General features: G+C 38.1%; 2 protein-coding genes across 2 annotated transcripts in view; one reads left to right on the plus strand and one right to left on the minus strand.

The window, feature by feature from the left end:
- The window catches only part of LOC120416336 (glutamate receptor ionotropic, delta-2), a 45,581-nt gene extending 29,818 nt beyond the window's left edge, over positions 1 to 15,763 (minus strand). Inside the window, exons 1-2 of the mRNA XM_039578063.2 lie at positions 15,499 to 15,763; positions 12,680 to 12,807 (exon numbers count right to left, since the gene is read on the minus strand). Of these exons, the coding sequence (XP_039433997.1) occupies positions 12,680 to 12,807; positions 15,499 to 15,625 (255 nt within the window). The 5' untranslated portion in view covers positions 15,626 to 15,763. The remainder of the gene's footprint in view (positions 1 to 12,679; positions 12,808 to 15,498) is intronic.
- On the plus strand, positions 1,246 to 5,539 carry LOC120416339 (epoxide hydrolase 1-like). The gene is made up of 6 exons (XM_039578066.2): positions 1,246 to 1,601; positions 1,668 to 1,792; positions 1,855 to 1,967; positions 4,663 to 4,831; positions 4,892 to 5,031; positions 5,096 to 5,539. The coding sequence occupies exons 1-6, from the start codon at positions 1,398 to 1,400 to the stop codon at positions 5,371 to 5,373; spliced, it is 1,029 nt and encodes a 342-aa protein (XP_039434000.1). The 5' UTR covers positions 1,246 to 1,397; the 3' UTR covers positions 5,374 to 5,539.
- Positions 15,764 to 15,850: the final 87 nt, after the last annotated feature.

Consider the following 15,850-nt stretch of genomic DNA (forward strand, 5'->3'; position numbering starts at 1 on the left):
TAGTTTTTAGTTTTTAGTTTTTAGTTTTTAGTTTTTAGTTTTTAGTTTTTAGTTTTTAGTTTTTAGTTTTTAGTTTTTAGTTTTTAGTTTTTAGTTTTTAGTTTTTAGTTTTTAGTTTTTAGTTTTTAGTTTTTAGTTTTTAGTTTTTAAGTAAAACAAAATCGGTCATCACTGTATTGCAGTAAACGCACATCTTTCAAGTGGGTAGTAAATCCAGCCTACTACTGATTGTATTCTTGTACGCAAAGTTGAATACAAGACAACTAGGTTGCCGGTGGCCGGCGTCGTGTGCGTTGGCGCGTGGCAAGTGTTTAGAAGTTTCGTTTCCATGGAAGCACCTCGTACGGGCAAAACAAGTGCCTACTAACCGCCTCTATCGATAATGATCAATCAATTTTCGAGCGCGATATTCTTTTTTTCTGCCTTGCTGTTGTTGGACTTGATTTGTTTCGGAGAATCACATCAGGATGTGATAAAAAAAAGTTGACAATCATCGTGATGATTTCGAAAAAGAGGGTTTTTTGAGTCAGAGATGAATGTTTTGAGGAAATTTCCGAAAATATGAAGCAATTCAAGAATAATTGCATTCATAACTGAATTTACAAACCATATTCCAATTATACAGTCATTTACCCTAGCAAATTCTGATATCAGCACGATGCTCAGTTGTGGTGGTTAGCCAAATTACGTTTGTTATCTGGCGAAGTCTTCTTCGGTCTGGTGAATTTTGGTAAACATTCTAGGGTGGATCTTCAAAATTTATTTAAATTAATCAAACTCTTTGACGGTGAACTGACCTTGTGTTGATTAGACAGTTTGTCTTAACGAGAAGTTATGTTTGTTTAAAATGGGACAGTTGTTCAGCATAGTCTCAATTACATTGCTGCGAACAAACATTGAACCATGGCCTCAAGTAGGTCTCCTATACCTTCGTGATCAAGTTGTGCGTTCTGTCCAAGACAATTGCTGCAGTTGTAACGGAACACGCGTATGATGTAAAATTAGTGTTTCAAGAATTGATCAGGGTGGTTACACATTTGCTTCTAGTAAAAAAAAAAACATTAAGAAGAGCCAAAAGATTGGGAAAATTTTGACATTCGATAAGTATTAAATTTAGGTAATAGTTCTACTATTTAGACATCATTTAGTTAAATTCATTGAACTAAGCACCACCCTACCAGATCATCTATAGATGATTGAAATTGCTCTGTTTATACCTTGCGAGCAAGACTCGGCCGGTTTCAGTCAACGCTTGCTTGCATTCGCGTACGGTTCGACGGAAAGCTATCATCACCGTCGAGATAGCCAGACGGGTTCGCACATCGCACACACTCAGTAGGCGGCGGCGTGTTATCACTACTCTGAACGAACTCCCCGGTTTGCGTGCATGCGCCGCCATGGCCTGCTCGGTTCGCGATGTGGCGCAAAAGATTGCCGTTTGGGTGCTGTGCCTGTTCTACTCGGCCCAGATCGTGCTCATGATCGTGGTGATGTTCTTCAAGAAGCCCCACTCCAAGTTCTGGGTCGTGAAGAAACGTCCGTACGCACCGCAATGCCTCGTGAAGCACGAGTACGGCGTGAGCAAGTACGCCACGGTGAACGTAAGTGTGTTGCCCAAGGGAATGTGAATTTAATTGGTCTAATTGATGGACGGTTTTGTTTTGTAGGGCGTGAAGTTGCACTACGTTGAGAATGGTGACCCAAGCAAGCCGTTGATGCTGTTCATCCATGGCTACCCCGAGTTCTGGTTCTCCTGGCGGCACCAGCTCAAGGAGTTCTCCAAAGACTATTGGTACGAAATAGATCGAGTCGTCGGAAGCTCCAAAATACAAAAATTGTCGTTCCAATTTCCAGGGTAGTCGCTGTGGACATGCGCGGGTACGGCGATTCGGACAAACCGAAACAGCTGGATGCCTACGAGATCACCCAGTTGATACGAGATGTTCGCGAACTTGTGACGACTTTAGGTGAGAAACCGGTTCGATTTTCGCCTCATCACACTTTACATGAAATCAATGTCAACAAAACGTGTTAAACAGCCACAAAAATTGGCTCAAAAGTCATCAACCTGGCCCAAACAGACGTGATGATGAGTTGCGGATTTGTGCCCGCTTCGGTGGCTGCTGACTTCATCGATGCACATTTTGAGCCTCTTGGGCGTGGGGTGCAATCACAATCTACCGTTTTTATCTTATCAACAATAGAGACTACGGCTGCATGCTAATATCAGTCCGAAGTGCGACGGAAACGCAGATTAGGAAACGATAGATACAGCGGAGACCCACGTGGAGATAAGCTTTGAAGTTGAGGCGAGTCATGTGTGAGCAATTATTTTTAGCTTGATGGGGTTTTGAGCTGCATTTGCGAAATAGATTCAAACAGTGCCATTTTTTATATGGTATTTTTTTAGTAACATGTGATCCCTTACTTGACAAAACAACATTTGGTCTCTATGGTCTATGGTCCCCTTGGAACAAGCTGTCAAGTAGGACCTTTTCTGTCAAGAAGGAACGTGAAGTTATTTTTTTTCAAATTGAGTTCAAAATCCATTTGAAATCTTTTGCGGTTGTTCAAAGGGTCATTGTACTCAGAAAAATAAGCTTTATCGTTATGAGCAATAATATCACAAATTTAAGCTTTATTTTAGGACCCAATTCAGATATTTTTAAAACAATAATAAATCTAGGAAGTTATTCAAAATATCTTTGTAATACTTCAGTTTAAATATGCCACAGTATCGTTTGATTTGAGAAGATCAGCCGGGTTTTTATTGATTTATTCAGTTAAGAACAATGTTTTTTACATTCCTAACCCTCATCTAGTGCTCGCGATTTAAGATTTTCTGAAAAATTGCCTCTTTTCAGATAAGTTTGAACATTTGTACTAAAATATTCATGAATATTTTATATTTATATTGATTCAGAAAGTCGTCATTTTTTACTATTTTTTTGAAAGTGTATTTTTCACTAGTTATTTTTTGCAAATTTCTTTCAAAATCCATGTCAAACAGGAAGTATCCAAATCAAAAGAGCTTCGATTTGGCTCAGATTTGGCATGGAAGTTGGCCTTGGCCAAAGTAATAACACATATTTTTTTGTTTGGCTATTAGGGTGCTCCTACCCAAAATAGGATATTCCAAAAAATTGCCTTTTTCGTAAATTTTCCCAAAAAAATCCATTGTTCGTAAAATCCTATCTTTGGAACGGCTGATTCAATTCTAAAGCGTCACATTTCCAAGGAAAGGTTGTTGGGCTTTATGAAAAAATATGTTGAGGTCAGAAAAAAACTAGGTTAATATTTGAAAATGTCCTATGAATTTAATTCTGTTACATCCAACCAAGCTCATATTTGAGATTTGGGCTCAGTAGAATGCTTATCAAAAAGTAATTTTTGCTACTCAAAAATTTCACAAGTTTAAATGCGCTGAAATGTCTCATTTCATTGGCGAAATTAAATACCATAGATCTTTGTCTGAAGCTGGTTAAAGAAAAAATAAATCAGGGATTGGGTCTTAACTCTCTTTAAAAAAAAAACAATGAAGCAATTCCCTACCAAAACCGGAAATGGATTTTATTTGTATTTTTTTATTTGACTCAAACTTTGTGGGGGCCTTCCCTATGACCAAAAAAGCTTAAATATTTTGATTTTTTTTAAATCAAGACTAGCATTTTAAATGAGCGTAATATTCAATGTTTGGCCCTTTTAAAATGTTAGTCTTGATTTAAAAATAATTAAAACATTTTTTTTTCAAAAAGATCGGAAAATTTCACAAATGTTTCATGTACTAACATTGAAAATCGGACCATTAGTTGCTGAGATATCGTCATTAGAAAATGGTGGGTTGTTGTGGTGAGGTTAAGAAAACTTCAATTTTCGTGTTTCTTTTTCTTAAAGTGGCTCTATCTCAGCAACCCGAGGCCCAATCTTCAATGTCTCTTAGACAATTTTATAGCCTATTTTTCAAAAAACATATTTTAAAAAATGGTCGCTCATGGTCACTATTTTTAAAAATCGAAAAACTTCAAATATTTCGCTAAAAACGAACTTTCGGTGGCTATATCTTGAAAACGGAGCCCTTTATCAAAAAATCTGTTAGATACATTTCGATTGCAAATTCAATTTTGCATTAAAAAATAATTTCAAATTTGTTTTTGTATGAAACTTCGATTTTTTCCAAAAATCACTATTTTTTCAAAAAATCATAACTCGGCGGCAAATTTTTTGACCATGTTTTTCTATAGCTCAAAAGTTGCGGATTTTTGTCAAAAAATCTTGAATATAAAAAAAATACGTATTTTGGGAAATTGAGTTTTAGTGAAAAAAAAAGTTGATTAAAAAATCTGCATTTTTTTTCCGTGTACCTTTTTTTTCTCAAAAGTCCTCAACAATACCTACAACTTTGCCGAAGACACCAAATTGATCAGAAAATTCACTCAAAAGTTACAGTTGTTTGAATATTTACATACCATTTTTGTATGGACAGCAGCCAAAATTGTATGGAGACTGGGTGAACCAATGACGCTAAATAGCTTATTTGGTCATATGAAAGGCCCCCACAAAGTTTAAGTCAAATAAAAAAATACAAAAAATAAAAATGGTCGAAATCGGTCGATTTCGTAGAGAGTTGCTCATGGTTTTAAAATTTATTTTTACCTGTTACAGGTCGCAAAAAGTTCACCCTGGTGGCGCACGACTGGGGCGCGGTCATCGGCTGGGAGTTTTTGGCCACACACATGGACATGGTGGACAAGTACATCCTGATGGACGCACCCTCCCGACGGGTCGTCCGGAAGCTTCTGCTGACCAACAAAACCCAGTTTAAGATGTCCTGGTAAGAAAGATTCAGTTAAGAAGTGTTTGAGAATTTACATATGAATTTGGTTTGTTCTAGGTACGTGTTTTTCTATCAAATGCCCAAACTACCAGAATTCTTCATGCGAATGAGCGACCTCAAATTGTTTGAAATGGTATTCCGCAAACATTGTAATGACGAGGAGCTTGAAGCGTTCAAGTACACGTTTGCCAAAAAGGGTAAGAGCCTGAGTCAATTTTTAAAAATAGAATCTTGTCTAAACCTTAACCCCTCCCCCTACAGGCGCCCTCACCTACCCCATCAACTACTACCGGGCAAACTTTGGCACCCGGGTTCAGTCGAGTCGACCGCCGGCGGACGTTCCGCACGCCCCCGGACTCTACCTGTTGGGCGAGCACGATGCGTACATTTCGAAGGAAACCGGTCCGCTGATGCAGAAGGAGTACAACAATCTGAGCTTCAAGATTGTGCCCGGGGTGGACCACTTTCTGCAGCAGCACAACCCGACGCTGGTGAACCGGGTGATGCGGGAGTTTTTGGAAGGAACTGGTGGCCAATAAAGAAATTTATTGCAGAAAATGATGGCCGTAATGACGGGACGTGTGACCTGTGTGTAGTCACTGCCAATGTGACGAGGGTGAAAGCAGCTTTGGAATATGTGACTGGGAGCACAGTGGGGGAAATGTTGTTTTGTTGTTTTGAAAATAAATTATTTTATTTTATCAACTGCTTGTAACATGTACTGTCTTGAAGAAAAATCCTGGCTTATATATTAAAGTTTACTTTTTGAATTCAAAAAGTAGCATTGGTGAGATTGGCTGTGTTGACGTCTTTCTTAAATTTGATTTTAGAAAGTTGGTCAAAGTCAAAATAAAAGGTGACAAACTGTCACTTTTTAAACGGGTCTCACACATACTATCAAACCAAACATTTGGTAGTCATTGTTAGCGCTGTATAAATAGGGTGTCTAACTAAAAAGTGACCCCGTTTGTTTGACAACAATAAGTGTCAAACCAACGGGGTTTCAGTGTAATTTTTTTACAGGTTGAATATGAAAGAAAATAGCTTATAGGTCCTTTAAAAAAAACTCTAGTTTTTTGTATTACTCACGATGACTTGATCAAAGAGTATTACAAATTTGACCCTTCGGAAATGTTAGTCTTGATACCAAAATATTCGGAATATTTATTTTTAAGAGATCAGAAAATTTCACAAATGTTTCGTTTGTGTATTAGTTGCCGAGATTAACATTATAAAAATGGTGGCTGTATGGATGAGACTTAGAAAACTTCAATTTTCCTGTTCTTTTTTTTTGTTTCCGCTGTATCTCAGCAACCAAAGGTCAAATTTTCAATGATTCTTAGACAAATTAATAGAAAATTTTCTGATCTAAAGAAATATTGTTAGACATAGACACTCTTGGATTTTTTTTTTAATATCATCAGCTTGGCGGCAAAATGTTCGACCGTACTTCTTGTTGGCTTAAAACATTTACGAGTTTTTGTTTCCTGAAACAATAAAAAATTGAAAATTAAAAAAATACATGTTTTGCTAAATTGTTTTTTTTCAAAATTAATTCCAAAATCGTAAAAAAATCCATGTCCTATTTATTAAAAGGGGTAATTGATACTGACAACTTTTTCGAAGACTCAGATACAGATTTTCAAATATTTACGTTTTTTGTTCATAGGCCCTTTTCAAGTTTGAACCAAATAAAAGAAATCAAAAATAATATCCATATCCTTTTACAAATATCCGTTGGCAGGACTCCGAGATATGATTTTTTGAAAATAATACAACGAACTTGGGTACAATTAGAGTGAAATAAAATGATTTTTTTTGTTGGCATCCAGGGACTTATTCCAGTGGATAAACTGATCCCAAATCCCAAAAATGAGCTTGATTGGACTTAACAAGACTGGCCTCCGCCTAAATGGGATTTAATCCGTAAAAAGGCATTTTTTTAAATGATGAATTTTATGGCATTTTGGCTAACAATGTCATTATTTTCATCTTCACTGGCGTGTATACCAGATCCTTGCAAATAATTTAAGCACTCTGGGCCCTTGGCCCCCTTGGCCTACATCGTGCAAGGGTTAAAAAAATGGCAATTTTCGTCATTTTTCGCAAAAACCACTTTTTTCAAAAAATCATATCTCCGCGCCGTTTCATCCGATTTTAGCTGTCTTAGACGCAAAAGAAAGGTGATTAGTTTGGTTATTTGTGAAAAGTTGTAAAAAGTTTCAAAACCGTGTCAGGACCAAAGAGTCTATGTCTCAATTTTTTTTATCGGATCCCTCGAAAAATTTCTTATAACATATCAACAAATGGGCGATGTCAAACCGTACGTTTCCGAGATATGATTTTTTGAAAATCAAAACTGAGTTTTTCGATGCACCCCCTGCAAAAACAGAAAGATGTCGAAAAAGAGAAAAAAAAACAACTTTTTTCACTAAAACTGTGATAACTTTAAAATTTCAATTTCAATTCAATTCGGTTTTATTGGTGAATAATCAAGATACAATAAGTGCTTTTGAGGTACTTTACAGAGTTTTGGAGATCCTTTCAGCTGTGTGTTACATCATAATCCAATTTGGAACAATTATTGCTTGTAGCCAAAGGTGTCACCAAGAGAAAAAAACTTACTAAGATTGCAAGGGAAAGGGGATAGAAATAGAGAAAGCTTAGAACTAAATCACAGGTTTTTATCCTTTATAGATGTGCTTGATCATCAGCTCCCCAAGGGTCAGGAATTGCTCCGCCTTGTTCCGGCAGGTCCGAAACCGCGTCATCATCTCCGCTGCGAGAGCAAAGAACTCTGGCAGGGTAAAGAGATCTTCTCCGGTAACTTCATGCTGGGCCGCATTGCCGCTACCGGCAGCGACCACGCAGGCAAACGATCGCCCTCATCCAGGAGGGAACGCTGAGCTGTCCGCTGGAACCGTATGATGACCAGCTGCTGGCACGGTTACGCTCGTACTTCGCTGAGGAGGGTGGGATGCTGCTGCTTTTCTTCCTCTTTTCCTGCTCCTCGAGGTAGTTTTTCCGTGCGCTGCATCCACGGTAGTTGCTGGTATGGTTACCTCCACAGTTGGCGCACTTGATGCGCGCCTTCGTTTGCTCTGCCTTTTCCCCAAGTCCGCTTTGCACGGCAGTACACACGCCTCAGATAGGTGTGATTCACCGCACTTCACACAGCGGGGTGGGAGGTTGCAGTTCCGCGAGCCGTGGCCAAATTTCTGGCAACGGTGGCATTGTGCTGCGTCCGACGGGTTCTTTGAGTAGAACCGCCAGTTTACCCAAAACCCGTCCAACGCCTTAGTTCGCCGCAGGTCTTGAATCTTCACGGTGCCGCGGTCGAAGTACAACAGGTATAGTGTGTGTGTACCTGTGACTGTTGTCTTCCGCGAGAGGACTTTTATGTCACGCGGCGTTATTCCAGCACCCGAGAGGTCCTTCTTGAGGTCGGAGATCGGGCGGTCTAGGTACCCCAACTTTAAAATTTCAGCGATGATCTATAGATGTTTGGGTGTCAAAATTTTCTTAATTGATAGACGCAACTTTTTTATAGGTCATTGCTGAAATTTTGAAGTTATCACAGTTGTAGCAAAATAGTTGATTTTTTGCCGATTTTGTCATTTTCTTGTTTTTGAACGTGGCGCGTCGAAAAACTCAGTTTTTATTTTCAAAAAATCATATCTCGGAAACGTACGGTTCGACATCGCCCATTTTTTTATATGTGAGAAATTTTCCGAGGAATCCGATAAAAATATTTGCAGACATAGGCTCCTTAGTCCAGTCACGGTCAAAACGCCATTTTTAGTTTTCGTAAGACTTTTCAAATTTTAAGCTAAATTTTTGAAACTTCTTGCTATTTTTCTCATGTAGCTAAACAAATAACCTTTATTTTGCGTTTAAGACAGCTAAAATCGGATGAAATAAGGGGTTTTTGCGAAAAATGACGAAAATTGCAGATTTTTGAACCACCCTAGTATGACGTAGGTCACCCTAATGGTCAAACAAAAAAAAAAATACGGGTCTTTTTATTTTTGGCCTAGAATACCCCAGAAAATTTTGGAGCCCGATCGGAAAACTTTTTTTTTGGTTTAAGCTCTTTTCAAATGGAATTGCTGTATATAGAAAACTAATGATTGCAAAACAACTGGACTGGCTTCAAATTAAAAATGGTAAGAGTCGAGGCACATGAACATAAAGTTAGATTTGCAACGGCCTAACTGCAGAAACCAAATTTTATCCAAATCTGAGCTTTTTGGTTTGCATCCTAACGGTTAGATATAAAATAGCTAATGATCGCTTATATGACTACTCTTGAGAAAAATGTTTGACAAAATGGAGCCTAACATTTCAAAAAGGCACATAACGTTTGTAAACAATTCACTCGAATGACAGTTTACATAAGGTGTGAAAGGGACACACTCTTGTCTAAAAAGTTTTGGGTCTTAATGAAATGACTTCTGGGGGCATATGAAACGTATTTGCAATGTATTATCTAAATCACAAAACACGAATCCTTAACAAATAACTCTAAAGAAACAAAAAAAAAAAAAAAAACATACAGAAATAGAAATTTTCCGGTCCACCTTTGAGTAAATAGCATCCCTCCACACGCCTGTTTCGCGGCGGCCATTTGAGGTTATGTTGTAAATCAGTCGTCAAAATAGTTATTTCATCATAACTTTTAAACAGCTAAATGAAACTTTACAATATTTAATACCAAGCTGTGGGACCAGAAACTAGACCGAGTAGACCACATCCGGACGAAATTCGTTCAGCCAAAGCCGAGAAAATCGTGTGTATATTTTGATCAACATTCCCACACACGCACAGTCATTTGCTCAGAATTTGATTCTGAGTCGATAAGTATAAATAAAGGTGGGTGTGAAACAGGGCGTCCCAAAAAAATGTCAAATCTTTGGTGCTCACCCCTAGAATGATAGATTAGGATGTCAGGAACAATTTTTTCATACAACAAAAAATCCCAAAAATGGTTTACAACTCGTGCGCGAATCTTGAATGAAAAATAGTGCATTTTTCGAGTATTTTTCAGAAATGCGCGTAACAATCATACTAAAGTTATTCAAATTTGGTCGCCTAGGGCTTCAAGTTATAGTTTAATGTCCCCTGAACAAATTCCTGTACAGACATAGTCCATAAAAGCTTGCGTTTAGGCATAGCAGGACGTTTTAGGGAGAAAAAAACTGTATTTTTCAGCTAAAAAAATTCAAAAATCGCTCCCCAAAACGAGCCAAAAAAAATTGCAGAAAAACTAATGCATTTATCATATAGAAAATTTTACGGAGATCATTTTGTTTTTTTTTTAACATTCAATTTATGTCCACGCAAAGCCGACGAATTTTCAAAACTCTTAGCTTTTATGGACTATGTCTGTACTGGAATTTGTTCAGGGGACATTAACGCCCTAGGCGACCAAATTTGATTAACTTTAGTATGATTGTTACGCGCAGTTCTGAAAAATACTCGAAAAATGCACTTTTTTTTACTAAAGTTCCGCGCGTGAGTTGTAAACCATTTTTGGGATTTTTTGTTGTATGAAAAGATTGTTCCTGACATCCTAATCTATCATTCTAGGGGTGAGCACCAAAGATTTGACAACTTTTCATTTTTTTTGGGACGGCCTATTGTAGAAGTTCAATCAAAAAAGTTCATTTTTGGAGTGAAAATGGAATTGTATTTTTTTAGTCACACAAAATTTGAAGAATTTATTCGTGAGTATTGATATTTGAATAAAAAACATTATTCGGGCTTATGTCCCAGTTCTGTAACTTCATACATTGCAAACTTCTTAAAAATAAACCAAACCTTTAAATTACTTTGTTACTTATGCACTCAAGCATCTGAAATACTTATGCCTAAAATACTTTTTTTTTTAGAATCTGTGTTCTAAAATTCACATTGTTAAAAATCTTTAGAATATTCAGTTCGAAGATAATAATATTAAAACATGTATTTTAATAATTTCGCTTCAAAAAGAGTTTTCAAATTGCTAAAACATTAGTTAGACTTATTTTGATTCGGATTATTAAAATAGAATCAGCACAAAGACTGCTAGCTGAAAATGAATAATTCTTTATGTTAAAAAAACATGCTCAAATGTGAACTTTTCAACACCGACGTCCCACAATGCACCGGTCGTCTCAGTCAGCGCGTGGGCGTCCCAGCTTTTCTGCAGCAGGGCAAAACTTTGTATAATGCTACCACGTCCCTGCCGTCACACCATCAATCCCCCCTAAAGCAACACCACCGGCGGCCACAGCCTGCTGCCAGCCATCCCAGTCAGCGTGGGGCAAAGAATCTGAGATTCTATTCTCTGCCGGCGGTGTGGCGGGTGTCCTCAATCCGATGTCCTCAGGGGACCAAGTCGGGGGGATGTGGGAGAATCCATTTTTTGCTACTTCTCTCCGTTGTGCATGTTATTTGGAACCCCATAAAACAGAACCTTTCCATTGACGTCATCGGCCGAAGTTGACGTCATCACCCAAACTCTCGCTCTCTCAATCTTTTGCGTGCGCTCCTTCGTCCTTTTTCGTGTGCGCGTGTATGAGTGTGAATGGCGACCTCCCCACTCCTCGCACGTTGAATGAGGAAGTGGGTGGTGGGCTGGGGAATGCCGGCATCGGTTTACTACACTTTCATTCATTGAGCGCGAGCAACCTTCGCTCGGTGGACCGTTGGGATGACGTGTCGGGTCGGAGGTCGGTGCAGGGAAGGGTCATAGAGAGAGAGAGAGGGAGAGAGAGAGAGTGAGAGGGACATAACATTTTACCAGATGGTGCGCAATTTTCCGAATAAGAACCGGGGCTGTTGTTTTTTTCGGCTAAAGTTTTCCTGTCCTGGCAATGTCCATTTTTGGGATGCAGTGGCGGAAATAAAGCTAAGTGGTGATGGTTTTGTCGGGAGTGGAATTTTTGATTTATGTGGGAAATAATGGTGGGAAGAAGAATTTATTTTCAAAGTTGAGCTTCATGTGTTGGTAAGATAAATTATGATAATTGTCATTTGAAATTAGCATAAAAGCAGATGAAATTTTAAATTCATTTGCCGGTTATCTAAAAGTGAATCTGTTCATTCAGATACACTTTTTTATTACCACCTCGTAAAAAATGGTATCTGTATATGAGCAACTCTCTACCAAACCCGGAAATGGATTTTAAAAAGTTCAGAAAATTTGCTATAAAATTGTCTAAGAGACATTGAAGATTGGACCTCTGGTTGCTGAGATATATTTCTTTCTCTTTAAGCATCTGTATCTCAGCAACCAGAGGTCCAATTTTCAATGTCTCTTAGACAATTTTATAGCAAAATTTTCTGAACTTTAAAAAAAATTAGAAATTGTCACTCAGGGACATGGTAGCATTATACAAAGTTTTGCCCTGCTGCAGAAAAGCTGGGACGCCCACGCGCTGACTGAGACGATTTCGCTAAAATCAAGATTTTTGTGACTACGGAGCAAACGGAGCCCTTCATCAAAAAATCTGTTAAGTACTTTTCGATTGCAATTTTAATTTTGCATAAAAAATGAGATCTAATTTTTTGCATGAAATTTTGATTTTTTCCAAAAATCATATTTTTTTCAAAAAATCATAACTCGGGGGCACATTTTTTCACCATACTTCTCTATGGCTCAAAAGTTGACGGGTTTTTGCCCCCTAAAGCATTTAATTTTTTTGCGAAATTGAGTTTTTGTGAAAAAATGTTTATAAAAAAATCGGATTTTTTTTCCTTGTACCTATTTTTTTCTCAATAGTCCTCAATAATCAAACAACTTTGTCGAAGACTGATCTGAAAATTCACTCAAAAGTTACAGATTTATGAATATTTACGTACCATTTTTGTATGGACAGCTGCCAAAATTGTATGGAGACTTGTATGGGTGGACCAATGACACAAAATAGCTTCTTTGGTCACAGGGAAGGCCCCCTCAAAGTTTGATCCAAGTCTAGTTGTTGTCGATGCTCAAATTGACCTAAAAAATGATAAACAAAAATGTTGGAAAAAAATGGTTTGCGCTCAAAATAATTGGATAAAAAAACAAGATAGAGTCGTGAAAATATCTTGTTCCTCCTCGATTGGTAAACAACTCTTTTATTGCTGGAAGTCTCCAGGCTCTCAAAGTCTTAACGAATTTCTTGCATCTGGTGGGATTATCCCTAGGCAATACCTTGTGTATTGCTGCTCAACGTCTCAATCAGAGTACACGAAAAAAAAAAGACGACAGCAAAACTTTGCCCAGCTCTTCCGGAGTGGAAAAACATTCCACCAAGTATTGCGATAAGAAATAATCACAGAGAAAAATAATACAAAAAATAAATAAAAGTTACATCGAAATCCCCATCATCGGTGAATCGGGGCGGCGGTGGTGGTGCCCTTTCGAAACGACACGACGCCGGCCAGGGTAAAGGTCATCCGGCAAACGAACACGAAATCGTGCCTTGGGGCCTCGGAACACGCAAAGATTTACCGCTATGGCAGCGAAAATTCAAGCTGCCAAGGCGAGGGCTCTGATCTGCTGGTGACCAACCGTATTATTCACACCGTCATCAACTTCTACCATTTCGAAATCATATATCACATCGGGCGAATGGTCTTTTTACTGCCTACGGGTGTATGAGGGGGGAGGGGGGAACAGTGGGGCTAAATGTACTTTATGAAATAAATTATGTGTTGCTTTCATTCAAAATGCGAACGAACTTTGAATAAATCCGTTATCCGTTATTTGGAATGCAATTGCTTTAAACCAGCGTTAATTTTTGTTTGGAAATAATACAACGTGTATTCGAAAAATGAAATTGGTATAAACCGATAATTAATATAATATCTTTAAAAAAATACAGCATAAATTTAAGATCAAAAAATCAAACCATCCACATTAACGACCCCCGGGTCTTTTGTGGTCTCTATTGCAAGTTTCTGCTCGAACCTAGGAGTCCGAAGGCTTGAATGAGGAGAGCACCCAAACCTCTTTCTACTCCAAGGAACCTTCCACCCCAGTGTTTGAACTGACGACCTTTGGATTGCGAGTCCAACCGCCGCCAGCGATTCCACCGGAGTAGGCTTGGTTTGGTGTGTTGTTTGTTCTTATGGCATGGAGACGACTCCTACACCTGGAATGACTTAACGGCCTAACAACCAAGGCCGGGACCGACATTTTACTTCCTCATCCGATGGAAGGTTGGAGCAGATGGGAATCGAACCCAGAATCATAAATTTAAGATAAATATTTTAAAATATAAAAAAATGAAATTTAAAGTCATGGTTTGTAAAATGGTTACTGTGAACCTATACACAAAATTTTGCCAAGACTTCTGCAATTATGTTTTACCCCCTGTCCTTAAATTCAACCAGAGCCCAATAAAATCAGGGTGTAGCGTGATGAACGCGATAGGACTTCAACGACATTTAGAACAATAATTCATTCCCATTCACTTATTTCCATTTTTTTAAATGATTTAGAAAAAAGTGTGAACTCAGATTTCATACACATTTCTTTAAAAAGTTTTAAGAGAAGAAGTCCGAATTCAAGCAATTCAAAGAATTTAATATTCCTTTACATTTTCATTTGCTTCTGTGACAATTCTGTGAGTTTTTCCATCATGACTAAAAAATTTATTCTTGTTTTGATAATACAGTACGGCTCGATTTTCCTAAGACCTCGGAAAATTTCACTTCTGATAATCGAATCACGAAAACATTATTTTTAGTTATCTTATTTTTGAATTTTAAAATCCAAAATGGCGGCCAATATGGCGGTGATGAATTGTTGAGAAAATTGATTTGATAGATTTTAAGGCAATCAAGCATTAAAATTTGACCAACATGGGAGTCGCAGAATTCGAATTTAATAACATAACATTTTTTTAATTCGTGATTCGATTATCCGAAGCTCCATACAAACTTTCTTCTAATCGAACTTAGGATAATCGAGTCTGGGCTGTATATGTGAGTTTCACCAAATAATAAAAAAGGGGTTTTCAAATCTTTTCTTTCTTTAGAAAATATCAAATTCGAACATAACTCAAAAATAAAAAATAATCTTTCGAAATTTATTTATTCTTGTTTCAGTAATATTAATGTGAGTTTTCTACTTCTGTCAAAGCAATTTGGGCAATTCTCCGCTAACTCACTCAGCAGTTGCCCCGACCCCTCTTTGATTTGCATGAAACTTTGTCCTAAGGGGTAACTTTTGTCCCTGATAACGAATTTGAGCTCAATTTTTTGACATCTTGTGACAAAGGGGCGGTACGATTCCTTCCATTTCTGAACATACGGAGAAAGAAAATGTTTTAAAAACTCTGTCAGGTTTCGTTTCTCAACTGAAATACAATTTGGGACATGTAATTTTAAGGGAAAATCAATGCATTTTTAGAATCTGCAATAACCCAGAAGGGTCATTTTGGCGTGAAACCACGTTTGATAGTGTACTTGCATCTAAAAGATTTGTCTTTTAAAGTTGAAGGCAATCCAAGTTTAGATAAAAAAGTAAACGAAGCAAACCATGGATTATTTTTTCTAATATTTTTAATTTAAAAATTTAAAAGCGGGAAGTTACTACTGAAAACCCCAAAAAAAAGAAGAAATATTTCTCAAATGAACAGCTTTGTTAAATTTAACCCCCTTCCTTCTCTGCACAATATTTTCTCACTCACCCACATTTTCACGCCCACCCCACCAGCAACCAGTCCTTTCTGCATCCTTCTGCAACGACGACGTCGCGCTGACGGGCGGTCGGCGTTGGGGAGGACGAACTTGTGTTTTGATCGAGTGTGTCATCATCGAGGGGGGATGGCGCGGGGGTGGTTTTTTCCTCCACCTCAAATCCACCCACCCAACCTAGTCGACCTCCGACCAGCCAGCGAGCGCGCGCGAGAGATCGATAATAACAACACAACGACGACACAAAAAAACGTGGGTTCGGCCTACTGCGCAGGTCCCGCTCGACTCGACGACTCTCTTGCTGGAATCGAAAACGCAATATTCGAGGCTGCCTTGCAGGAGTCT

Source organism: Culex pipiens, chromosome 2, assembly GCF_016801865.2.
Source record: "Culex pipiens pallens isolate TS chromosome 2, TS_CPP_V2, whole genome shotgun sequence".
Taxonomy (NCBI): Eukaryota; Metazoa; Arthropoda; class Insecta; order Diptera; family Culicidae; genus Culex; species Culex pipiens.

Coding starts and splice junctions, on each gene's coding strand:
- LOC120416339 (XM_039578066.2), top strand. CDS start 1,398: ATGGCCTGCTCGGTTCGCGATGTGGCGCAAAAGATTGCCGTTTGGGTG. Junction 1,793..1,854: donor GAGTTCTCCAAAGACTATTG/GTACGAAATAGA, acceptor TCCAATTTCCAG/GGTAGTCGCTGTGGACATGC. Junction 5,032..5,095: donor GTACACGTTTGCCAAAAAGG/GTAAGAGCCTGA, acceptor CTCCCCCTACAG/GCGCCCTCACCTACCCCATC.